This window comes from Stenella coeruleoalba, assembly GCF_951394435.1.
Source record: "Stenella coeruleoalba genome assembly, chromosome: 1".
NCBI lineage: Eukaryota > Metazoa > Chordata > Mammalia > Artiodactyla > Delphinidae > Stenella > Stenella coeruleoalba.
In genome coordinates, this window is record NC_137169.1 from 9,442,245 (window position 1) to 9,469,542 (window position 27,298).

Consider the following 27,298-nt stretch of genomic DNA (forward strand, 5'->3'; position numbering starts at 1 on the left):
AGGATGCCGTAAGTAGAAAGGGAGAGCCCAGAGCCATCTCAACAGTCCAGCAAAACTGGGTTTCTGAACACCAGACACACATAAACTCAAAGTGGATTAAAGACCTAAATGTAAGACTGGACACTATAAAACTCTTAGAGGAAAACATAGGCAGAACACTCTGACATAAATCACAGCAATATCTTTTTTGATCTACCTTCTAGAGTAATGAAAATAAAAACAAAAATAAACAAATGGGACCTAATTAAACTAAAAAGCTTTTGCACAGCAAAGGAAACCATAAACAAAACGAAAAGACAGCCCACAGAATGGGAGAAAATATTTGCAAATGAAGTGAACAAGGGATTAATCTCCAAAATATACAAACAGCTCATGGAGTTCAATATCAAAAAAAGGAACAACCCAATCAAAAAATGGGTGGGAGATCTAAATAGACATTTCTCCTGAGAAGACATACAGATGGCCAAAAAGCACATGGAAAGATGCTAAGCATCACTAATTATTAGAGAAATGCAAATCAAAACTACAGTGAAGGATCACCTCACACCAGTCAGAATGGCCATCATCAAAAAAGTCTACAAACAGTAAATGCTGGAGAGGGTGTGGAGAAAAGGGAACCCTCTGCGCTGTTGGTGGGAATGTAAATTGGTACAACCGTTATGGAGAACAGTATGGAGGTTCCTTAATAAACTAAAAATAGAGATGCCATATGATCCAGCAATACCACTCCTGGGCATATATCTGGAGAAAACCGTAATTCGGAAAGATACGTGCACCCCAGTGTTCATTGCAGCACTGTTTACAATAGTCACAGCATGGAAGCAACCTAAATGTCCATCGATAGAGGAGTGGATAAAGAAGATGTGGTACATATATACGATGGAATATTACTCAGCCATAAAAAAGAATGAAATAGTGCCATTTGCAGCAACGTGGATGGACCTAGAGATTGTCATACTGAGTGAAGACAAAGACAAATATGATATCACTTATATGCGGAATCTAAAAAAATGGTACAAATGAACTTATTTACAAAACAGAAATAGAGTTACAGATGTAGAAAACAAGCATGGTTACCAGGGGGGAAAGATAGGGGAGAGGGATAAATTGGGAGATTGGGATTGACACATACACACTACTATATATAAAATAGATAAATAAGATCTACTGTATAGCAGAGGGAACTCTACTCAGTACCCTGTAATGACCCATATGGGAAAAGAATCTGAAAAAGAGTGGATATATGTATATGTATAACTGATTCACTTTGCTGTACACCTGAAACTAATATAATATTTTAAATCAACTATACTCCAATAAAAATTTAAAAATAAACCCAAAAAAACCAAAACAAGAAAATAACTGGGTTTCTGACCCTGTGGCCTGGAGGTGTGCTGCCGAGATGCAGCAGTAGGTGGAGCAGTCAGTGTGGCTTCTTTGGAAGGTGCAGAGCCAGCTGGGAGTGTAAGGCATGGCAGCAGTGTTCAGAGGAAAATGTTTAGGGGTAAGTAGTGAGGGGCGGAGAGTTTGTCCTGTTTTCTGTTTTTGCTAGTGTTTTGACACAAATTACAACATTTAGTACCTTCTGATTATCTTAGACCAAGAGTTTTCTTTTTGATCACATTTATATAAATCAGCTTTTACTACATATAATTTACTACATGTAGCTTTTACTATGTATAATTATATAAATTAGCTTTTTACTACATACAACTTTTTTTGATAGCATTTATATAAACTAGCTAATTTTAGTCACAGGGAAGAACTGTTAACAAATTCATGAATTGGTCTCTTTTTTATATTTCAAATGTCAAAGCTTATGTTTTTCACTAAGGTCTTTTGGCCTGAAAGTTCATGGTTAGCAATATCCATGAATAAATAAAAATATTTGGATTTCTACTTCGATTTGAACTGTATAACTTCTACAATACTTTAAAGTATTAAGTCCTGTACATTTAGAAATCAGACCTTTCTTAAACCATTGATCATCAAAGTCAAAGAGCAAACAACCCACCAAACCAGTAATTTGCCAATTTTTTTCTCCCACTTCAGACATTTGCCTGTGGTAATGTCTCAAGTTGTTAAACATTTGGATCCACTTTTGTTTAAACATTTTGCTTTAATATCAGAGACCATTACGTCATCCTGTGACCCTAGTGTGGCTTTCTGGAAGGCTTGAGCCCTAGCTGATAAAGCTGCCCACTGTCAGCAGTTGCAGTTCAAGGTTATTTAATCGTCATTTGTTTTATTTTTACAGGAGGAGAGTAAACGGTGGACTGTGCGACTAGACATTTCTGCCCCTCAGGTGATATTTCCTGATGATTTCAAATTCAAGAATCCTGTGTTGGTTGTTGTGGATCTAGGCAGAATGCTCTTGACCAATACCCAAGGTACAGTGTGAGTGTGAAGTAATGAAGACACGTCGTGGTAGATTGATGTGTTTCTGTGCTAAGCCAAGTAAAGCTTAAAAAAAGAGGTATTTAACATTTTGTAACTCCAGAGTTCACTTGTCACTTTTTTTTTTTTTTTTTTTTGCGGTACGCGGGCCTCTCATTGTTGCGGCCTCTCCCGTTGCGGAGCACAGGCTCCAGACGCGCAGGCTCAGCGGCCATGGCTCACGGGCCCAGCCGCTCCGCGGCACGTGGAATCTTCCTGAACCGGGGCACGAACCCGTGTCCCCTGCATCGGCAGGCGGACTCTCAACCACTGCGCCACCAGGGAAGCCCCCTTGTTACTTTTTAAATAATAGCTTTATTGAGATACATTTGAAAATGTAGAATTCAGTTGTTTTTTGTATGTTGGTAAAATTGTGCAACTCTCACTGTTATCTAATTCCAGAACATTTTCATCATTCCCAAGAAGATAGTCTAAACCCATAAGCAGTTATTCTCCATTACCAGCTCTCCGAGCCCTTGCTAACCACCAGTCTTTCTATCCCTATGGATTTGCCTATTCTGAACAGTTCACGTGAATAGAGTCATATAACACGTGGTCTTTTATGTCTGACTTCTTTCACTTGGCATAGTGTTTTCGAGGTTTATCCATGTTGTAGCCTGTACCAATACTTCATTCCTATTTGTGACTGAATAATGTTCCCTTGTATGAATATACTACATTTTATTTATCCATTTATCAGTTGGTGGACATTTGGGTTGTTTCCACTTTTTGGCTATTACGAGTAGTGCTGGTATGAACATTAATGTATAGGCTTTTGTGTAGACGTATATTTTCAGTCTTCGGGGTTTGTTTCAGTGTAGAATTGCTGGGTCATATGGCAGCTCTGTGTTTAACATTTTGAGGAACTGCCAGATTGTAAAATGGCTGCACCTTTTTACTGTCTCACCAGCATTGTACGAGAGTTCCAGTTTCTCTATATCCTTGTCAACGTTTGTTATTATCTGTCTTTTGGATTATAGCCATTTTCATGACTGTGTAGTAGTATCTCACTGTGGTTTTTCATTGTATTTCTTGTGTAACGTTTTGTATTTTAATAAACATTATTTCTCAGTACATAATTTCTGGAATAGAGATTTAATCTATTTAGGGATATTAGGGACATACATAAAAAGACTCCTGGAAGGTAATTTCATTACTATTATTAGATCCAAAAAATAGTCATTGTTCACCTTGAGATGGGAGGGAGGAAAGAGAGGATTCATTGGATAAAAGAGATTGAGGAAGCTTATCAAACAATCTCAACCTTATCCTATTTTACTGAAAGATTAGAAGAGGAGAAGAGGGTAGAGAATTTGAGCTGGAGTGGAAAAGTTTGGCCGTAAGGGGAATGTGAAAAGGGAATTGTATCTGAAGAAAAGGATCACACAACCACAGAAAGCACCTACTTGAATTTGTAAAACACAAACATGGAATAGAGACATAGCAAACCCAGCGATGTGTTTTTGTTGTCTCGGCACCGCTTGGGTGCAGAAGAGAGGGGGGTTAAGAGTGTGAATTCTGGGGCTAGAACATGACATATTGAGCAGTTGCTGCTTGCCAAGCATTGATCTAGGCACTAGGGGTATTGTGTTGAGGAAGGTAGAGGAGACCTCTTCTTTTAGAACATTCTAGTGGGGGGAGGGGACAAAATGTACACATAGAGGAATACAGGAAAAAGTAAACAAATATGGAGAGTGACGTAAGAGGGGTTGGTGATGGCAGCTCACGCAGTGCAGCTCAGATTGGGGGTGGGGGCAGTTTCGGGCAGCAGGTTGTTGGCTTCTGCACCCTGACATATGTTCTTAACGTTAGCAGGTCTCCATCTTTTCTCATGTTCATACACTTTTACTCTTTGTGTTTTGATTTCCAAATCAGTAGATAAGTTTATGCTGAATAAATGGTAAATACAGAATATAATGCTTGGCGTTTTCATCCATTTATTTTTTAAATTGGGGTGGTTGATTCTCTACTTTTCTTAATTCTTACATTAAAGGGAAGAGGAAGGAAAGAGCAGACATATACTTTGAATCTTCTCTTTTTTCATCTGCAGATGACTCCAAGAGGAAGAGTGGGGACGGGTCAGCATCTGAAGAGAATCAGTTTAGTGATGACGAATATAAGACCCCTCTTGCCACACCTCCTAACACCCCACCTCCCGAGACAAACAGCAGTGATAGGGAGAAAACACCTCCATTTTCTGGAGTTGAATTCAGTGAAGAGCAGCTTCAAGCACATTTAATGAGCACGAAGATGTATGAGAGGTACTCGCTGTCCTTTCTGGACCTCCAGATCATGGTTGGACGAGTGAAGGACAACTGGAAGCATGTCCAGGATATTGATGTGGGACCGACCCATGTGGTCGAGAAATTCAACGTTCACCTACAGTTAGAACGCCGATTGATTTATACTTCAGATCCCAAGTACCCCGGAGCCGTGCTATCAGGCAACCTACCAGACCTAAAGATCCACATCAATGAAGATAAAATATCTGCTCTAAAGAATTGCTTTGCTCTCCTGACCACCCCAGAAGTGAAGACTTTTGACACTCAGATTAAAGAGAAGATTTTTCCCCAAGGGGGACAGCGGGGAAGTTTGCAAGACTCGGTGATGAATTTAACCCAGAGCATCGTGGTGTTGGAGCAGCATACCCGGGAGGTTCTGGTGGAGTCACAACTCCTCCTGGCTGAATTTAAAGTGAACTGTATGCAGCTTGGTGTTGAGAGCAACGGCCGGTACATTTCTGTGCTCAAGGTATTTGGTACCAATGCTCACTTTGTGAAGAGGCCTTATGATGCTGAAGTCTCCCTCACTGTTCATGGTTTGCTGCTGGTGGACACCATGCAGACATATGGTGCTGATTTTGATCTTTTGATGGCCTCTCATAAGAACTTGAGCTTTGATATCCCAACAGGAAGCCTCCGGGATAGCAGAGCCCAGTCTCCTGTCTCTGGACCCAACGTGGCCCACCTCACTAATACTGCCACACTGAACGACCGATCAGCCACTGGTGTTTCTCTTGACAGAATTCTCACCAAAGAACAAGAGTCCCTCATAAAACTGGAGTATCAGTTTGTGAGTTCAGAGTGCCCATCGATGAATTTGGACAGCACTCTTCAGGTGGTTTCGTTACAGGTGAATAATTTGGATATCATCCTAAATCCAGAGACAATTGTGGAGCTGATTGGTTTTCTTCAAAAATCCTTTCCCAAGGAAAAAGATGATTTGAGTCCTCAACCTTTAATGACTGATTTTGAAAGAAGCTTTGGGGGACAAGGAACTTACCAATCTACATATGAACAAAACACCGAGGTTGCAGTGGAAATCCACAGACTTAACCTGCTGCTCCTTCGGACAGTGGGAATGGCAAATGGAGAGAAATATGGCAGAAAAATTGCGACGGCAAGTATAGGTGGCACCAAAGTTAACGTCTCCATGGGCAGCACATTTGACGTGAACGGTTCTCTTGGCTGTTTGCAGCTTATGGATTTGACACAGGAGAATGTTAAGAACCAATATGTTGTCAGCATTGGGAATTCCATAGGCTATGAAAATATCATCAGTGATATTGGCTACTTTGAATCTGTATTTGTCAGAATGGAAGATGCAGCCCTCACTGAAGCTCTGAGTTTCACCTTTGTTGAGAAATTTAAACAGGAATGTTTTCTCAACCTCAAGATGGCTTCCTTGCATTACAACCACTCTGCTAAATTTTTGAAGGAGTTGACATTGTCCATGGATGAGCTGGAAGAAAATTTTCGAAATATGCTGAAAAGCGCAGCCACCAAAGTCACCACAGTCCTAGCCACCAAGACGGCCGAGTACACTGAGATGGTATCACTCTTTGAAACTCCAAGGAAGGCCCGGGAATCCTTTATCTTAGAAGAAAATGAAACATATGGGTTTGGCCTAGGTGCCTCTCATTCCGACACTGTAAAGCTAATCTTGAACATAAACATTGAATCACCAGTTGTTTCTATCCCTCGGAAGCCTGGGAGTCCTGAGTTGTTGGTAGGACACTTGGGACAGATATTCATCCAGAATTTTGTGGCAGGAGATGATGAATCCAGAAGTGACCGTCTGCAAGTGGAAATCAAAGACATTAAATTATATTCTTTGAATTGCACCCAGTTGGCAGGCAGAGAGGGCCCTGGGCCTGAAGTGAGCCAGGCGTTTTGCTCTCCTTCTGGGTCTGCCAGTGCCAATAGTCAAGAGGAAGCTCATTTCACCCGACATGATTTCTTTGAATCTTTGCATAGAGGTCAAGGTGAGGAGTGTGTATCTTTTGTCTCATTTTGTTTAAAGATTCCAAACCCAGCTCATGTAGATAGTACTTGGTTTAAAATAACTACAAAAACCTTTCTTTTAGAATTATCCCCGGTTAATATTTAAGAAATCAAAACAGAATTTTAATAGAATGCTTCATATTAGGTTGGAATGTTTGCAACTTTTTCCATTGATAACCATATTTGGCAAAATAAGATTTTTTTTTTAGGTGGACCCGTTGGGTGAGTGTTCATTCACAGGGATTCAGTGGGTGGATTCTGTTAGAGTATTATGTAATTTGGTCAAATGCATCTGTTTTTTTTTTCATTCCTAAGCTGTAGATCTTTCCTAGTTAAATATCGTAGTCTAAGGCAGCTGGAGGGATTGACAGAAATAGAATATGAAACTTAGTCTCTGGATGTTACGTTCTCCTTTGAGTATCCTGTCATCTTCTGTAATGGTTTGGTCCAGGGTTCTAGGAATAAAATGCCAGTTTGTGTTCTCGATCTGATCTGCTAAAACCGAACAGTTCAATCTATTAATAGACGTGGCATCCACAGAAATCAGGTAAGCCCTAGACGGCCTTATTCATCGGTGAAGAAATTAATGCCTTTGAGAACTTCTCCTATGGTTCTCAGCTGTGTTCACCGATTGATTTACATACTTAGCAAAAGATTGCTTTTTCTGCTTTGGTTAGAAGTTGTTTACTTAGAACCTTATATTGTCTGTGATTCTGACTTAGGTCCAATAAGAGGGATCAATCTAAAGCTGGACATGGATGAGCAATTTGGTTTGGAAAATGCCAGCTTGGGAGGTTAAGAGAAGCTTAACATGGACCCTGGCCTGGGTTAATGTTCACTGCACCATATTTTGAAGCCACCAAGTGGAGCATGTCATGAAAATAACTGTTACTTTTTGTGTATAAATTTATCTTATACCTCTGCTTGCTATGAGTTTTGGTCTTGGGATAATTACCAAAGTTTGTATTCAGTCATAGACCCCAGGTGCCAGGCTAACCTGCCCTCCTGGTCTAGGAGCAACTCCTGGGCTTTGTTCTAAACACTCTCTACTTAATCAGCAGGAACGCAGTAAATATGAATGTTTCCAGTCTGTCATTTCCTCTCTTTTATGCCAGCTTTTCACATCCTGAACAACACGACCATTCAGTTTAAACTGGAGAAGATCCCTATAGAGAGAGAATCTGAATTGACTTTCTCCCTTAGTCCAGATGACCTGGGAACTTCTAGCATCATGAAGATCGAAGGAAAATTTGTCAATCCAGTGCAGGTAAACACGTTATTGATTTTTATGTCAGGACAGTTGAAATTATGTAATTATTTTACATTTATATTATATACGTATGTTATATTTATATTTTGTATATATAAAATGTTGGAAGGAAAATATATAAATTCAAAGAGATATTCATATTATTGTCAATAACTTCTTCCAATGAACCATGGAATCCTTTTATCATGTCCTTCTATCACTGGGGAATCAGTCTTGTTAGCCTTCTTCATGTGGAGGAGGGGCGAATTATGTAGAGGAAGAGGGCAAATCCTTAATTCCATTGCCATTAAGAAACGAGGAAAATCATTGCTTAAAAAGTCAGTCTCTCTTTCCCAGAAGGTTATAATTCTTGTCACACTTCTGACACATTTGGCCCAGCCTGTAAAACAATGTGATTATCTGAGCTGTTGACAGATCCCTTCAAGGGAGACTTAGTCTTGCCCCTCATTTTGTGTGTGTGTGTGTGTGTGTGTGTGTGTGTGTGTGTGTGGTGTATGTGTGTATACACCTGTCATCCTTTTTCCTTCGAAAGTGTCATTTTTCCTGCTTTCACAGGCATGAGAGCAAAAAGCATAACATTATAAAACAGCAAGGACAAGCAGGATCTTAGGACAGTGGACCCTGGCCTTGGGCAGTATTTGGTTACTAGTCTGTCTGGCAGTTGCTCTGGAGTAACCCAGGAGTGCTGTTAACAGAACCTACATACTTTTTGACATCAGTGGTTCCTAGATATGGGTCTCTGGGTGAGAGAACTTTCCCCAAAGCTTTTCCTTTTTGGCTTCTAGGGTATTTCCTTTTTCTCTTTTAAACTTTTGCCTCATCAGTGGTGGTTACTTAGGATGAATATTTCAGCTTAAATATAGCACATAATGTGAATTCTATTGGATTATATTGACTTATTATCTTATGGTTACCATCGACTTACTGTTGTGTTTTTTTTGGTTTTTTTTTTGGTTTTTTTTTTTTTTTTTTTTTTTTTTTTTTGCGGTGCGCGGGCCTCTCACTGTTGTGGTCTCTCCCATTGCGGAGCACACGCTCCGGATGCGCGGGCCCAGCGGCAATGGCTTACGGGCCCAGCCGCTCCACGGCATGTGGGATCTTCCCGGACCGGGGCACGAACCCACGTCCCCTGCATCGGCAGGCGGACTCTCAACCACTGCGCCACCAGGGAAGCCCCTTACTGTTGTTTTTGATGAAAATCTTAAAAAATTATTTTAAATAATTCTTTAAAATAATTTAGTAATTTAAATAATGAAAAATATTTTATTATGAAAGATTTTAAAAATAGACAAAAGTAGAATTGTCTAATAAACCTCATATACCCATCACTCAGATTCAGCAGTTACCAAGATTTTGCCACATGTGTCTCGTCCATTCTTATTTTCCTTTGGGGAAATATTTTAAGGCAAATCCCAGACCTCATGCCATTTTTAACCCTATATATTTAGAATGTATCACTACAAACTATGTGCATTTAAAAAAGTAACTATAATGGTATTATCATGCCTTACAAAATTAATGAAGATTCCTTGGTGTCATCTGAATTTTAATCCATTTTCAGATTTCAGAGACAGTTTTGATTGTTTCAAAAACGTCTTTTCACTTTTGGTTTGTTTGTTTGAATCAGGATCCAGACAAGGTCTGTACATTGCATTTGGATGGTACAACTTGTGGGTCTCTATTCATTTAGTTTCCCTCTCATGTTTTTCCCCCCATGACATTATTTTGTTGGGAAAACTAGGTCAGTTGTCCTGCGCAATGTCCTACAGTCCGGATTTGGCTGTTAGTTTGTGGTGTCACTGAACTTGTCCCCCCCATTTTCTGTAAATTGTAAGTTAACTCTGCAGGTTTAACTGGATTCAGGATTTTTTTTTTTGGCCAGAACACTTCAAAGGTGGTGCAGTGCACTTTATGTTATATTATATCAGGAGGCACATAATGTCTAATTGACATTAGTGATGCCAAAATTGTTGATTGTGTTCAGGTGGCAGGAAGCTGATCCCTCCATCGTAAAATTCCCTGTCAGTCACTCGTGTAAGGTCTTATTCACTGATAACTGTGGTGGGATACGTTATTTATTTAGGGGTTACAAAATGATCACCTTCTAATTCTGTTTTTTCTGTATCTGTTTGGAATGCTTCTGTTAAAAAAATTGTCCTTAAGTAAATAAAAAACTTCCCTGAAAACAGTTTTATTAAGAAATTGTAATTAAAAACAAAGTAAGGGAGTAACAAGTAATCATGGATCTGCATCATTATCATTATTATCATTAAAAAGTACTGTTTGATCAGCTGTACTAAACTTAGGTTGTTATACTAATTGGTGATGATCAGTGAGTTTTAGAACCATGAGTCTTGTTTCTCAATCCTAAGGTATAACCACATTAGACTTCTGGCAGTATTCCCTTCAATTTTTGAGGTTGTTTTTTGGGGTTAGAGTGTTTTGCTGATTCAGGCCTACAGTTAATAGCACTTATTGAACATTTATTGTGTGTAGATTATTCTGTGAGGTACTTGGGGAGGGCCTTGTGAATAGATATGGGTCACAGAGAGGTAAGGACAGAAAAGAAACAAAAGATAGTCCTTGCTGTCACCTAAGTTAAAACTTCTCAGGGAAAGCCATAAAAAATTAGTGGGCAGTGCATATGAGTGCAGTTGATGACAGTAGCAGAATAACTGAATTTTTCTCTTCGAATACAGGTGGTGTTAGCAAAGCATGTATATGAGCAGGTTTTACAAACTCTGGACAATCTCGTGTACAGTGAAGACCTGAATAAGCTTCCAGTCAGTGCCACCTCCTCACCTTGCCCTAACTCTCCTCTGCCTTCCCTCGGTACCTGTGGAGAACCTTCCGTTGAAAGGAAGGAGAACGGATTGTTCAGCCACTGCAGCCTTTCTAACTCTTCTCAAAAGTCCTTGTGTTTTAAGGAAGTCAGATCTTTTACCCAGATTCAAGCCAACTTCTGTATATCAGAGCTTCAAGTTCAGCTAAGTGGAGATCTGACTTTGGGGGCGCAAGGTCTTGTGAGCTTAAAATTTCAAGATTTTGAGGTGGAATTCAGTAAAGACCATCCTCATACTTTATCCATTCAGATTGCCCTGCGCTCTCTGCTGATGGAAGACTTATTGGAGAAAAATCCAGATTCCAAATATAAGAACCTGATGGTGTCTCGGGGAGCCCCTAAGCCATCTAGTTTAGCACAAAAAGAGTATCTCTCTCAGTCTTGCCCTTCTGTGTCCAACGTGGAGTATCCGGATATGCCTCGGTCTCTCCCTTCCCACATGGAAGAAGCTCCTAATGTCTTTCAGCTGTATCAGAGACCCATTTCAGCCTCCCGGAAGAAGCAAAAGGAAGTCCAGGACAAGGACTGTCCCTTGACCCCACCTCCTTCTCCAACAGTAGAGGAGCCCAAGATACTTGCTGGAAGGAGTAAATTTGATGATTCCTTGGTCCATATCAATATATTCTTGGTGGATAAGAAGCATCCAGAATTCTCTTCCAGTTATAATCGAGTTAACCGGAGCATTGATGTTGATTTTAACTGCTTGGATGTGCTGATCACACTGCAGACCTGGGTCATGATACTAGATTTTTTTGGAATTGGCTCCACTGCAGACAACCATGCAGTGAAGGTGCCGCCTGAGGACATTCTACAAAACGTGAAGTCAGAGCCAAGCGCTTTAATAGAGTCTGAACTTCAGGATCCAGTTAACACCAAACTGGATCTCAAGGTATCAGTCCTCTTGGGCTCCCATAAGTTCTAAGAATGAATGTGGGCTTTTTTACTTAAATGCTGTCATTGTACATTTACTCTAGAAAATTCTTCTTATTGGCAGGGGAGCTATATGGTTTTCTGGATGTCTATTACAAAAGGGTAGACATTCGTATTTTAGAAAAGGTTTTAGCATTAATCCCATCTGGAGGCAGGGGAAATAAGTGGTTTCAGTAACTTCTTGTCTTTCCTTTGGGCTGTGTAGTTCATTGGAATTACTTAGCTTCTCTAAGCCTCTGTTTCCTCATCTTCCATCATCTCACTATGATAACTAAATGAGGGAATTATGTAAAGCACCTGGCAACATGTCCAGTACATAGTAGCTACTTTAAAATGTGCCTATTGTCATCATCTCCCTCTCACTCAGAACATTACTGGCTTTTATTGAGAGCAACAGTACAGGTGTTAAAAATGAAGTCTCGAATGTCAGATTTGCCTAGATTTGAATCCTGGCATTTTTGTTGTAACCATACAGCTGTGTGGCTGGGGACAAATTATTTAGCCTCTTTCTCCTTCAAGTTTTTCATCAATAAACGTAGGGTGTTTAATGGTGCCTATGTCATTGGGTTGTGAGGATTCAATGAGATGATGTAGGTAAGGCCCTCCTCACGTGTGTGGCAGAAATGATCATTCAGTGAATGGTACTTCCCCCCACCTTTTCCTCCCATGCAGTTGTCTTGTAGAAACTGGGTTAGTGTCCCCTAGAGTGTCCCGCACTCTGGATTTGTCTCTTTGTGTCCTTATGGTACCATTTGACTTCTTTTTTTTTTTTTTTTTTTTTTTTTTTTTTTTTTGCTGTACGTGGGCCTCTCACTGTTGTGGCCTCTCCCGTTGTGGAGCACAGGCTCCGGACGCACAGGCCCAGCGGCCATGGCTCACGGGCCCAGCCGCTCCGCGGCACGTGGGATCTTCCCGGACCGGGGCACGAACCCGTGTCCCCTGCATCGGCAGGCGGACTCTCAACCACTGCGCCACCAGGGAAGCCCCCCATTTGACTTCTTTTATCCTCTAATTTTAGAAATGGAAGTTAGCTCTAGAGACTTGATCAGGTTCAGGTTCGACTTTTTGGTAAACACCCTTCAGAGGTGGTGCTGAGTGCTTCCTAGTTACACCAGGAGCTCTACAACATCCGGTTGTTCCACTTCTGGTGACTCTAAGATCCATGCTAAGAGTGGGCTCAGGTGGTTATAGCTGGATTCCTCTAAGCAGAGCATTTTTAGGCCCATTACGTACATTATTTTGATGATTAAGTGGCTAGAGGTGTTTTTACTTACCCCTTCATGAAGGTCTCATTCCCTCGAGCTCCTTCTGTCGTCCATGTCCAAAAACTACTGCAAGGGGACCCTCTGTGGTGCTGGAGTGGCCCCCCAGGGTCATTGCTCCATCTGTAATAATTCTCTCCTTTTTTCTCTGCCTTCCCCTACACATGATTTTTCTCCTTCCTTTCCTTCTATTATTTTCTTTCTTTTTCCATTTTTTCCCATTCATCAGACATGTACCGATCACCTACTTTGTGGTAGGCATGAAAGATGAAGGCGTGAGTATCACTGGGCTCTGCCACTCGGGAGCAGAGTGTATGAATGGGGGTTTGATCTGTTCTCCGTCCCCTTTTCTCCTTCCTTCTCTTCAATCAGGGCCTCACCCCAGTGATAACACTCAGAGGTACCTGCCTCAATAAATCATAGACATAGAGTCCTTTTTGTGGTTAAAATGACAGTATTGCAATACCGTATTTCTTTGTTTCAGAGAATGCTGTTCCCAAGACAGAGGATTTTGGTTTTCTTCTATTTATAGTTGTCTCTGGGAAAGAAAATCTTGGATTGTAGTTCCTAACTGAAGTCCCAGTTGGTCACCACGGGCTTCTATTAAATACTTGTCCCAAGACATTAAACATTAAGTGTATTTATCATTTTGCTTCGACAGATTTCTTAGGGTGGACTTTACTTAATGAATCTGTGTGAGTGATTACAAAATAGTGCGATGTTAGAGATGAATGCAAAAAGGGGAAAAATTGTTTTATAATGTAAAACATTTCACTAACAAAGAATAGACGAGGCCAAAAAACCCCACAAAAACCTGAAAACCAAATACCAAGAAACAACAGAGTTCATTTCCTATCAGCTCTCTCCTCTTATTATGGTTTGGCTGACTAAGAAAAGCTGAAATGAAGATGGCATCAGTAAAATAAAAGCTTTATCTTCAGATTTCCTGAGACTTGCAGCATCTTTCTCGATGCTGTTTGTCTGAAAGTTACCTTTTTTCCCCTCAGTGATATTTGCCTTGCTTTACCTCCTGTGTTCTTAGGTTCATTCGCTCTCTCTCGTGCTGAATAAGACCACCAGTGAGCTTGCTAAAGCAAATGTGTCCAAATTAGTGGCACACCTGGAAATGATTGGTAAGTGGGGAAAATCAGACTTGCAAAATCTGGGAAGAGTTTGAACATCCTGTTTACAAAGCTAACTGTCCTTACTGGCTAAGGTGTGGCTCAGTGGCCATGATTTGTGGTGGTGGTGCCCCAATACTGGTCTGTGGATCAGAATCATCTGGGTAGCTCGTTAGAAATGCACACGTCGGCACAACTCCTTCCCCATCCCAGGAATCTGATTCTTTAGGTTGGGATGGGGTCCTGACATCTGTCTGTGTTTTAAACAGACTATCTGGGTGACTATGTAATTTCTTTGTCTAAAATTAGGACATTTTGGGGAGTGAAAGGGGGCATTATTCATAATTACAGCTGGGAAACAGGCATATAACAGGGCCGTCTCTGGGAAACCAGGGCACGTGTTCAGTCTGTTGCCATGCATAGGGGGAGCCACCAATAGGGGGTGGTTTAGGCAGGGGGATATTGTAGCAAAGCTAGCATTCTTTCTAATGGGACTCCATAGGTTGAAATTCCTAGTAGCACACAAGAGAGGAGCTGTATCAAGTTCTAAATCAGAGGGATTTACAGTGTGCATAAAATACCGCTCCTTTTTTAAGCAACTGGTAATGAAATAAGGAAGATTACAAAGCTCCAATGTTGATTCTGTAGCAAAATAAGAATGTCTTTTGGGGACGGGATGAACTAAAATTGAGATTTCATGCCTGGTATAAATTAATTATAAAAGGTTCCTAGAAGAGATGGATCTTTAGAATTGGGAGAAGCTTGTGTATTTTTGTTAGAGGACATTAGGGGTCAAAAATAAGTATGTGTCTTCAGTTCACTGGGCGCAGAACTAGCCCGACAAATATATACACCTCAGTCATTGTTCTGTAATGCTAATTATGATGATAAAGTTTGTTTCACAGAAGCAGCAGTGCAGAATATTCCTTTTCAATATCCACACCATGTTAAGAATGATTCATATAGGTTTGCGCCCCAGGTGCACATTTCAACATTTCTTCTTTCTTCTACCCACTTTCCAGGGGCTTTACTTGTGTAATGTCAGAGTAGTTTCAAATCTGTGTCTCCAGTGTCTGTCTCATTAATTTTGCCTTTTAATTAAATCACACTAAAACCCATTTTTTAATGTTCGAGTAACATATCTGTGACACTTCCTCCTTTATTCTTTTTTTTTTTTTTTTTGCGGTACGCGGCCCTCTCACTGTTGTGGCCTCTGCCGTTGCGGAGCACAGGCTCCGGACGCACAGGCTCAGCGGCCATGGCTCATGGGCCCAGCCGCTCCGCGGCATGTGGGATCTTCCCGGACCGGGGCACGAACCCGTGTCCCCTGCATCGGCAGGCGGACTCTCAACCACTGCGCCACCAGGGAAGCTCCTCCTTTATTTTTTTGTCCGTAGTACAAAATAGACCTTATGATATTTCACTAATTCTAATTAGTGGTCTGATCTCAGAAGAGAGCACATTTTTATCTGTATTTGTAAATGTTTTATCCTTTAAATTGTGTATGCATTTAATTTTTTTCCCCTTGTAAGTGTTAAAGTGTGATGCTGCAGTATTATTTCAGCCCCTTTGGACTTTTGCATTGAGACTATTTGCAATAGTGCATAAAATATTTTTCTGGGTGTATAGGAATATGAAAATTTTCTTTTGAATTTTGCTTTATTAAATGGTGTAAAGTCTGAAGCATGTGTGTATCAATTTTTGTTTCAGGCAAATTTAAGGTGTGTGACAGAAAAAAGATACATAAGAATGTGTTCTAATTTTTAACATTCCTAGAAGGAGACCTGGCCTTACAGGGAAGCATTGGGAGCCTGTCTCTGAGTGACCTTACATCCCATGGAGAGTTCTATAGAGAACGGTTCACTACAAGTGGGGAAGAAGCACTCATCTTCCAGACTTTCAAGTAAAAATACCGATCTTTTCTCACTTAACATTTTGTCATAATTGCTTGTTGTTTCAAATTCTTGTCAGCTAAACAATGAAGAAAAGTTTTAAAAAATCGTAACATCTTACGTAAAATTGATTTGATCTAGTTATGGGGAATCTTGATTTATATATATCCAATGCAATGGATCTGCATTGAAGTGGGCGACTCAGGCTTAATAAATAAATGGGGTATGATTGAAATAATTGTGATTATTATTAGTCTGGTTTCACAGCAACTTGTTATGTGACTTTGAGCAAGTCACTTAATCTCCATGCATCAGTTTTTCTATCGAAATATTGAGGGGACTATGTTAGATCAATTTCCATCTAGCTCTGAATGTTCTGGAATGATTTCAGCCTGAGAAAGTTGTTGAAGTTACGGGTTTTAAATTACATTACGCATTTTTCCCAGTACAATCATAATCTATATTCAATTTTAGAACTTAGAAGGCATTTTTAGCCTATGTAGTTATTAAAGAATGGTTTTCTCAGAAAGCAGAAAGTTTAAAAGGCTGGGATTTAAACCTCTCAGGGAACTGTTAGAAAATACAGGTATCCAGCTCTGCTCTCAGATATTCTGGTCTGCGGTAGTATTCTTTTTTTTTTAAACTTGCCGAAGTGATTTTTAAAAATTTTTTGGCTGCGCCGCACAGCATGTGGGATCTTAATTCCCTGACCAGGGATCACACCCGCGCCCCCTGCATTGGAAGCACGGAGTCTTAACCACTGGACCACCAGGGAAGTCCTGCCAGAGTGATTTTAATGTTCAACCAGAGTTGAGAAAAATGGTCCCTAAAGATGTCTGAGAACTTTTTCTTTCCTTTCCAGAGGAAGTATATCATACTGTTCTGAGAATTTAGATTGATTTGTTTGCACTGTTACCTACCACAGTGGCATGGTTCTCTAATAAATGAGATAATTAGTGTCAAGCTCTTAACTCTCTGCCTGACACAAAATAGGTGCTCACCTAATACGAGTTCTTTTCCCCAGTGACTGTATCCTGTATAATAATTTATTATTAGGGCATCATGTTCCATTAAATTTAAAACCATTTGTAAAAGTTTTCTAATTTATCTGTGAATGTAGATGCTAAAACTCTTTAGCTTGCATTTCACTGAAGTAAAAAGAAGACTTCTTTCAGCTTCCAGAAGACAGATTGCCCCAGAAACTTTGGTTCTGTTGCCTAATTTTCTTTACCAATTGTTTTGTGGTCTTATTTTTATTACCTTTCAAGCCCATATTGTCACAGTCTTTGCTAGAAGAGTGAGCAGGAATAGTCATTTTTCCTTAAAGGCAGGGAAAAAGAGCCTCAGGGGAAAGGTCTGAACCACAGGTGGCTTCTGAAGTGAGTTCTGGAGTCATGAGTGGGTTCAGCACCCAGAGCTATGCCCCTGTTTATAGCCCTGGCCATCACGCCAGACTTTTATTTAACATCCTCAACACATGGCGGGAGCTTAGAAAGGAAGTAACTATTGGAGTTTGCTTTCTAAAACTTGATTGGTGGATTTCCATTTTAATAAAGCTGTTTCCTAGGGAAACCCGTAAGTCCACCCAAGTTTTCTTCAAATACTAATTTGCATCTTGCTGCTGTCTGAGTCACATTTTTGCCCTTCCTCCTAGATATGGCCGGCCCGACCCGCTGCTCCGGCGGGAGTACGACATTCGAGTGAGCCTCCAGATGGCCTCCGTGCAGTATGTGCACACCCAGCGCTTCCAGGCGGAGGTGGTGGCCTTCATCCAGCACTTCACTCAGCTGCAGGACGTGTTAGGGCGCCAGCGAGCTGCTATTGAGGGGCAGACGGTAGGTAGTGTCATTGATCCAAGATGCTTTTCCAGTTTGATCAGTAGAACTTTTAAATCTCTAGAGGTAAATCTGGAAACTTTCACTGAAAAAGGTGAAGGTAATTAGGTAATCTTAAGCTTACTACTGTCCTCCAGGTAGCTGAGTATCTACAGAAATCTTACTGTAATCGGAGAGCTGATGTTCCTTACTCATCATATCATGTTTTAATTTCCTTTGAAGTTTAGCTTTAGCTTGCTCTAAAAAAGATAAACTTTTTATGGGTAACACTAAAGACTTCAGGTCCCTTTTAGAACTTCAGTGGGGTTACTTCTCCTGGAAAGTGGTCCCAAAGAACATATCTATTCTATTATAGGAAGAGGATTTTTTTCAGATATAGTTCTCCAACTTCTTAGTTCATGGCTCCCTTTAATGTCTTGGAATTTTTTCCGTGATACATCCTAGACCAAAAGAAACACCTAATGGTCTTTCCATTTCCTAAGTAATGAAGTCTAAACAGCTTAATAAGTATATATGTCCAACAGCTTAGTAGCTGTTAGAAAAAAAACACGTAAGTGAAAAATGAGATTTTTGTTTCATTTTTAAGTAACCGTAATTCCTTCCTAGTAGGATGTATGTGCCTCTTGGGCACTGAACAGTTTCTCACACTTGGAATCAGGTTGAACATCACAGCCCTCATTTCCTTTTCCACATTTATTTTCTCATGGTACTTGCTTTTTATAGCAGCAACTGCTTAAGACCCAGCTTTGCAAAGATGTGACATCATTGAAAGGAATGTAGCATGATCTAACATTGAGTGTAAACCATCTCAAGTTGGTAGTTTGTGCAGTGTCTAACAGATGATGTGTTTCCCTCAAAGATTTAAAATGTCCTGGCAGTGCACCTGTGAGTGTGAGGCAGCCTCCTGTGGTGTCTTGGCACACAGTTTGGGAACCACAGAAAACAATTACAATGTAGTTCTTTGTAAAACTTGTTATTTATTTATTTTTAAGCTTTATTAGGTAAAAGATTAAAATTTAAGTCTTTATAATGGCAACACTTAAAAATTTTATGTTTTAGTTTAAATTAAAAAATTTTGAATATGTTGTATATTGTTTTAGTACAGAATCAAAGTAAAAAAGGACATTTGGAGAAAAGTCTCTTTCTCAATTACTTTTCCTCAGCCACCCAATTTCTGTCCTTGGCAACAACCAATGTTACTGGTTTCCTGTGTATGTTATAGAGAAGGTATTCGTTTTTAAATATAAAAGTACAATCAAATTATAGGGAATCTGGAAAAGATATCTTATCAGTTTTCTAGCACCATAGGCATGTTTTATGTTCTTTTTTCCCTATACATGTTTCCATGGTTATAATTATGGAGTATGTAACCTTTTTTTCTCTCTTTAGAAACTAAAAAAAAACAATTTAGTATTTGCTACATATAAAGAATATCTGTAGCATGCTTATAAATTACAAAGTGTGATAATAGAAGGAACATCTATGAACCCACCACCAAAATAAAAATTAAAACATTACTAAGACTGTTGCATGTGGTCCTTCCCTATCTCATTCTGTTAATGCCTCAGGTAACCCCTCTCCTGATTTTTGGGTCGACTAGTCCCTTTAAAATTTTTGCTTGTTTGACCTTTATAAAAAGGGCATTAAATTTGCTTGTGTCGGGCTTCCCTGGTGGCGCAGTGGTTGAGAGTCCGCCTGCCGATGCAGGGGACGCGGGTTCGTGCCCCAGTCCGGGAGGATCCCACGTGCCGCGGAGCGGTTGGGTCTGTGAGCCATGGCCGCTGGGCCTGTGTGTCCGGAGCCTGTGCTCTGCAGTGGGAGGGGCCACAGCAGTGAGAGGCCCGCGTACCGCAAAAAAAAAAATAAATAAAAAAATAAAAAAAATTTGCTTGTGTCCACTTGCTAATTGTCTCCCAGTGCTAATCCCTGCATCCTGGTAGCCACTGGCCAACTTGCTATTACAACAGAATACAGCCATGTTCATTCGCTTCCTTATTGTCTGTGGATGCTTCTTTTTTTTTTTTTTTTGCGATACATGGGCCTCTCACTGTTGTGGCCTTTCCTGTTGCGGAGCACAGCCTCCGGACGCGCAGGCTCAGCGGCCATGGCTCACGGGCCCAGCCGCTCCGCGGCATGTGGGATCTTCCCAGACCGGGGCATGAACCCATGTCCCCTGCATCGGCAGGTGGACTCTGAACCACTGCGCCACCAGGGAAGCCCTGTGGATGCTTTTATAGTTTTCTTGATTTGCTCCAATATATTATGGATTTTGTATCTATGCTCCTGAGGGATATTAGTTTGTTGTTTTCTTTTTTTAAAAAGGAAAGAATGCCTGTTTTCTGGTTTTGGTAACTGGTCAGTGCTGTCCTTGTAGTATGAATTGGGAAGTGTTCCCTATTCTACTTTCAGAATAGTTTGTGTAGAATTGACATTATTTCTTCCTTTATATATTCTGGATATAAGACTTTTGATATATGTATTACAGATATTTTATCTTAGTCTATAGGTTTTTTTTCCCATTTAAAAAAATTTTTTTTATTTTTGGCTGCGCTGGGTCTTAGTTGTAGCATGCGGGATCTTCGTTGTGACATGCAGGATCTTTGTTTTAGTTGCAGCATGCGGACTTCTTAGTTGCAGCATGCGAACTCTTAATTACGGCATGCATGCGGGATCTAGTTCCCCGGCCAGGGGTCGAACCCAGGCCCTGTGCATTGGGAGCATGGAGCCTTACCCACTGGACCTTTTCCCATTTTCTTAATACTATTTTTTGAAAAGCAGGAGTCTTTCTTTTTTTTTTAAAATTTCTCTTTTTAAATTTATTTATTTTTTGACTACGTTGGGTCTTTGTTGCTGTGCATGGGCTTTCTCTAGCTACGGTGAATGGGGGCTACTCTTTGTTGCGGTGCACGGGCTTCTCATTGCAGTGGCTTCTCTTGTTGCAGAGCATGGGCTCTAGGCACACGGGCTTCAGTAGTTGTGGCTCGCGGGCTCTAGAGCACAGGCTCAGTAGTTGTGGTGCATGGGCTTAGTTGCTCCGTGGCATGTGGGATCTTCCCGGAGCAGGGCTCGAACCCGTGTTCCCTTCATTGGCAGGTGGATTCTTAACCACTGAACCACCAGGGAAGTCCCAGAAGTCTTTCATTTTGATGAAGTCCAATTTTTTTCTTTTAGGTTAGTGCTGTGTGTTTTGTGAAAGAAATCTGCTTACCACTAGGTGGCAAAAAATTTCTCCTATTTCCTCTTTTAGAAGTGTTATAATTTTAGACCTCTTCCATTTTGAGTTAATTTTTGTGTATTTTGTGAAGTAAGGGTTGAGATTTTTTTTCCGTATATGTATTCAGACTATTCTTTTCCCATTGAATTACCTTGACACTTCTGTTGAGAATGTATGCGTGTATTTCCTTATTCTCTATTCTGTTCCATTGATTTATATTTAATTGTATACCACCCTGTCTTGATTGCTCTTGCTTTATGATATGTCTTGAAATCAGATAGTGTAAGTCCTCCAACTTGTTTCAAAGATGTATTGGCTATTATAGGTCCTTTGTCTTTCTCTATAAATTTTAGAATCAGCTTGTCTGTTTCTACAATCAAGTCAGCTAGGATTTGATTGGGATTGCCTTGAATCCATATATCTGGAGAATTGACGTCTTAGCAGTATTGAGTCTTTGGATCCTTGAGTATGGTATATCCCTCCATTTAATTAGATCTTCAGTTTCTCTCAGCAGTGTTTCGTAGTTTTGGGTATACCCTTCTTACACATCTTTTGTTAAATTTATCCCTAGGTGTTTCACAATTTTGATGCTGTTGTAAATTGTATCAATTAAAAATTTCAATGTACACTTGTTTATTGAAAGTTTGAGAAATATAATTGACTCATATACTGACATGTTGACCTCATATCCTACAATCTTGCTAAACTTACTTCTTGTAGTTCCTTTAGATTCTCTAGGGTTTTCTACATAGATTATTATGTTGTCTATGAGTAAGAGAGTTTTCTTTTTTCCTTTCCAACCTGTATACCTTTTTGTGTGGACTAGGACTTCCACTACAATGTTGAATAGAAGTGGTGAGAGTGGGTATCCATGCTTTGTTCCTTATCTTAGAGGGAAAACATTGTCTTTCACGGATGTATGTGATGTTAGCTCGAGATAGTTTGTGTGTGTTTTTAAGTTACCTGTCTACTTTGTCTGAATTGTCAGTTTGTTGGCATGAACTTGTTCATAGGTTCCCACATCTTTTTAATATTAAGTTCTCTAGCAATGTCCCTGACTCTTCCCTGATAGTGGTGATTTTTGTTTCCTTCATTTTTTCTTGATTAATGTAGGTAGAGTTTTATACTTTCAATCAACTTATGGAGGCCTGTGTTAGGCCCATGCATACTGTTAACAAGCATGCCGTGTGCACTTGAAAAGAATGTAAAATGGTTGTTGGGTAGAGTGTTCTATAAATGTTGAATTGATTTTTCTCTGTTGTTTATCTGTTTTCTAAATAACTGGTTTCTGCTCTTTATTATTGTCTTCCTTCTCCTTACTTAGGTTTATTTTGCTTTTCTACCTTCTTAAGCTGGAAGCTTTATTGATTTTAAATCTTTAATATAAAATAAGTATTTAATGCTAAACATTTTTCTTTAAGTACCTTTTTAAGTGCATTCCATGAATTTTTTTTTTTTTTTTTTTTGCCGCACGCGGGCCTCTCACTGCTGTGGCCTCTCCCGTTGCGGAGCACGGGCTCCGGATGCGCAGGCTCAGCGGCCATGGCTCACAGGCCCAGCCGCTCCGTGGCATGTGGGATCTTCCAGGACCGGGGCATGAACCCGTGTCCCCTGCATCGGCAGGCGGACTCAACCACTGCGCCACCAGGGAAACCCTGAATTTTAATGTGCTGTGTTTTCTTTATCAGTAAGGTCGAAATATTTTTTAAATTTCTCTTGTGATTTCTTCTGTGACCCATGGGTTATTTAGAAGTGTATAGTCTAATTTCTAGATGTTTGGGGGTTTTCCATTATCTTCTTGTTACTGATTTCTAATTTAACTCCTTGGTGTTCATAGAATATATTCTGTGTGATTTTAATTGTTTTAGATTTATAAATTCATGAAACTTTTGGAAATTTGATTATAAAATTAGGGAATTAATTGAACCTCTAACCCAATTTTCCTTCTTCTTTCAGGTGAGAGATCATGCCCAGCGTTGTTCACGGGTTCTCCTGGATATTGAGGCTGGTGCTCCTGTTCTTCTTATCCCAGAAAGTTCCAGATCAAATAATCTGATTGTAGCGAATTTGGGGAAGTTGAAAGTCAAGAACAAGTTTCTCTTTGCTGGTATTCCTGGGACCTTTACCTTACAAGATAAGGTGAGCAGTCAGCACCCATTCCCTTCTCAGTTCACCTGGCATTGGAATGCCAGTCGAAAAATTCAGATGCTGCCATAAGAAGATTCCTAACCACTGTTACTTTTGTCGTATATGTGGCTTGAAGAATATGTTTTTGGACATTTTATTAACATTTCAATTAACCTTTCATAGAGGTAGTGTAAATTACAACTTTTACTAACTGTATGTAGTAACTTATTTTAGCAAACAAATCAACAGAGCCATCTTTATAATGCTTTCCTCATAGGCTGAACTCATAGTAATCAACTTTTTATACTATGTGGCTTTTTTCAGAAGACATGATTTGGCCCAAGGCTTATCTGAAGCCATATAAAAATACCTTAATAATTAAATCGTATAGAGTATACTGCTTTACAGTTTAAAAGTACGTTAGCACTTATTTCTTATAACATGTTTGGAGGTAATTGGGATGAGGATTGCTGCTTTCATTTTACATTTGGAAAAGCTAGGACTCATTGAGAATACATGATGAAAATGGGAAACCCTAGTATATCACAGACTTAACACTGATAGGACCTGGGAGGTGGTCCCACCCACTTTTGCAGTTGAGGAGACCAGTAACTTGCTGGAATTAGAGACTGTCTTATGTTCTAGGGGTGTGTGTGTGTGTGTATGTGTTTTTTTTTGTTTGTTTGTTTGTTTGTTTTTGCGGTATGCGGGCCTCTCACTGTTGTGGCCTCTCCCGTTGCGGAGCACAGGCTCCGGACGTGCAGGCTCAACGGCCATGGCTCACGGGCCCAGCCGCTCCGCGGCATGTGGGACCTTCCCGGACCGGGGCACGAACCGGTGTCCCCTGCATCGGCAGGTGGACTCTCAACCACTGCGCCACCAGGGAAGCCCTGTATGTGTGTTTTAATAATTATTTATTTATTTTGGCTCCACTGGGTTTTAGTTGTGGCACGTGGGATCTTCGTTGCGGCATGTAGGATCTTTAGTTGTGGCATGCGGACTTCTTAGTTGCGGCATGCAAGCAGGATCTAGTTCCCTGACCAGGGATTCAAATCTGGGCCCCCTGCAGTGGGAGTGTGGAGTCTTACCCCCTGGACCACCAGGGAAGTCCCTCTAGATGTGTTTTTTTGCGATATGCGGGCCTCTCACTGTTGTGGCCTCTCCCGTTGCGAAGCGCAGGCTCTGGACGCGCAGGCTCAGTGGCCATGGCTCACGGGCCCAGCCGCTCCACAGCATGTGGGATCTTCCCGGACTGGGCCACAAACCTGTGTCCCCTGCATCAGCAGGCAGACTCTCAACCACTGCACCACCAGGGAAGCCCAGAATCCATGCTTTTAACAAACATATTTCATCACCACAGGAATTGAAATATTGGTTTGGCTGATAAAACTTGATTGGAGTATTGGACCAAGATCAAGCTATCATTACTTGCTCACTTCTCAATCCGAGGTGGTATTTTGATGAACTGAGTAGGCACTAGCACGCTTTATGAATAAGCACCTAGTTTTCACCTGCAGGCTACAGAGAGCCACAGGATTAGAGAGAACTACTCAGTAGAAAAAACATGGGCAAGTAGTATTTGCTGTTCACAATCTCCATTAAACAGATGGATCGATATGCATCCCTTGTGAAGGGACCAGTAAGATATGGAGAGATGAGTCAGAAGTGTTTCTTCTAATAATGTTCCCTTCAGGGGAGTAGATGAGTCCCTTCATGGAAACGAGATTAAGCTGCTTTTCTCACATTCATCAGACCCCAAACAGCCAAAATAATAATAATAATAATAAAGAAAATAAATAAATTAAAAAAAAGAAATTGAGACTTAGATAGGTTAAGTAATTTCTTTTGGATTAAACATCTAGTGAGGGCTTCCCTGGTGGCGCAGTGGTTGAGAGTCCACCTGCCGATGCAGGCGACACGGGTTCGTGCCCCAGTCCGGGAAGATCCCACATGCCACGGTGTGGCTGGGCCCGTGAGCCATGACCGCTGAGCCTGCGCGTCCGGAGGCTGTGCTCCGCAACGGGAGAGGCCACAACAGTGAGAGGCCCGCGTACCGCAAAAAAAAAAAATCTAGTGAGGAGTACAGTGTGGACCTTAGACTTTGGTGTGTCTGCTTTCAATACTCCATGCTCTTAACCACGGTATGATTATACCTCCCAGTATTAAGATTAGGTTTGTGTAGGGGAAAATAAACTGGCAAAGGCTATTGCTGTCTTACTGGCCCTTTGCCAAATAGCTGTAGCTCTTCTGAATTTTCTAAAGGATGTGGCAGTGAGTTCATTAAAATAACTAGGATGGAAGAACTCCAGAGTTTATTACAGAAGAGATACAAAGTTGAACAGAAAAGGTCCTGTTCGCCTCTCTAGGTGTAGGAAGAAAAGAAAACGGAAGAGAGTGACTAGGCTGCTAGTCTTGCCAGGCCTTTGCCAAGGAGCTCAACTCGGGTCAGAAAGTAATAGGAAGACTGTATTTGTTGGTAATACCTAAACTCAGATAATGTTGTTATTTTCAAATTAGTACGTCTATAGTTTTCTTCATTTGTTTCACTTTTCACTTAGCCATTTATTCACTACTTCTAACCTAAACACCCTGAACCAAAAATATTTGATTCCTTGAGTGGGAATGGGTGGAGTGAGGAGGAGAGTGAAGACGAGCCAGTGAGAACCACAGGAACCGTGTTCATGTGTCATAACCTGGAGCTCAGGACCCAGAGTGGGGGTGTTTGAATGATGGTTAGAGGGCAGGTTGTCCTTATATCACCTCACTACAGCCGCTTAGCCGAACCAGATTTAGTGATCAGAGCACATGGTGAAACCAGAACAGCAGTGATTAGCAACGCAGAGGGAAGAGCATCACCAGGTTTGCTCATCGTCACGCCCCATCTTCAGACAGCTGATGGCTGAGAACGTGCTTGTTCACCTTGTGGTCAGAAGCCCTCCTGCTGGAACAGTAGGCTTTCTTGCCAGAGCGAGAAATAGGCTTCCACTTAACGTATTTTTTTTAAGACAGTAAAAATGAAACAAATCACCATTGGCCTTTCACAGTAGGCCTAGTAGAGAACTAGTAACCTTGGTCTTAATGAAAATCTCTTTTCATATTTGAGTAATAAGCATTTTCCTGTTTACTGACTTAAGTCTTAAAGAAAATAAAAGAAAGATCCATTTATAAAAAGAAAGATTTATAACTGCTTCTAAAATTTACTTTTCCTTACTATGAGGTGTTTATAATTAACATGACTAGATATTAAACAAATGTGTCAGAGCTGGTGTTTACACATGAATGTTGTTCCCGCTGACACCTCAGGGTACTGCCTCTCTGTTCCAACTCTGCTGCCCTTACTGCCCAAGGGAGAGCTGAATTCTTCTTGGGAACTGTCTTCTCAGCCTTTAGTTAGTTCTTTGGAATATATTTGTTTGTGGTAAATCTTTGTTTTGAAGCCTAAATCTTTAGGAAGAGATCAGTTAGAGCCAGAATGGGTGATCAAGTTCAATAATACCATTTTTGTTTCTCTCCCCTTCCTGAAAAGATAAAGACTTATTTTCTATGTCAGATATATCTATATATGAGCTTAATGAGCTGAGTCTGAATTTAGCTTCTAAAGAAGAATTGCCAAAATATTTCAAGAAATTTTTGCAGAATGGTTTCTGTTTTGTTAAGTATGCCAAATAATAGCACGTAGTTTGAAGCATTTTAATGAAAAAATTTCCCTGTATTTGTTTTTGAGGATTTGATTTTCAGTGGCATTGCATACAAGGATTGCTTTTTCTTCAAGGTATAATATGTTTTTTTGCCTCCTGCTTATTCGAAAAAACCTTATGGGATTCAGCAGTCAATTCACATTCATACGCTTAAAAAAGAAAATTTTAAAAAACAATTCTTTAAAATATTTCATTACTTGGGAAAGCCTGCTTATCACTTTTCCCTCTGCTTTGGCAAATCACTTCCCTCCTGTGTAGAGAAGCCTTTGTTAAGGATCATTAAAAGCAATTTCTTTTTTTTTTCTTTTTAAAGCCCTAGGTAGTACTTTTTTGATGACCTTATTTTATTTCCTTAAATCCTAGAAAAACTTTATCTTGTTACATACCA

At 40.4% G+C, this 27,298-nt stretch overlaps 1 protein-coding gene across 7 annotated transcripts in view; it reads left to right on the forward strand.

Annotated features, from left to right (window-relative positions):
• The window catches only part of VPS13D (vacuolar protein sorting 13 homolog D), a 244,855-nt gene that overhangs the window by 29,925 nt on the left and 187,632 nt on the right, over positions 1-27,298 (forward strand). For all 7 annotated transcript variants that reach the window (XM_079912392.1, XM_079912393.1, XM_079912394.1 and 4 more), the window contains 8 exons: positions 2,258-2,390; positions 4,487-6,700; positions 7,835-7,986; positions 10,689-11,720; positions 14,066-14,156; positions 15,921-16,047; positions 17,691-17,871; positions 23,042-23,224. In XM_079912392.1, coding sequence (XP_079768518.1) covers positions 2,258-2,390; positions 4,487-6,700; positions 7,835-7,986; positions 10,689-11,720; positions 14,066-14,156; positions 15,921-16,047; positions 17,691-17,871; positions 23,042-23,224 — 4,113 coding nt within the window. The remainder of the gene's footprint in view (positions 1-2,257; positions 2,391-4,486; positions 6,701-7,834; positions 7,987-10,688; positions 11,721-14,065; positions 14,157-15,920; positions 16,048-17,690; positions 17,872-23,041; positions 23,225-27,298) is intronic.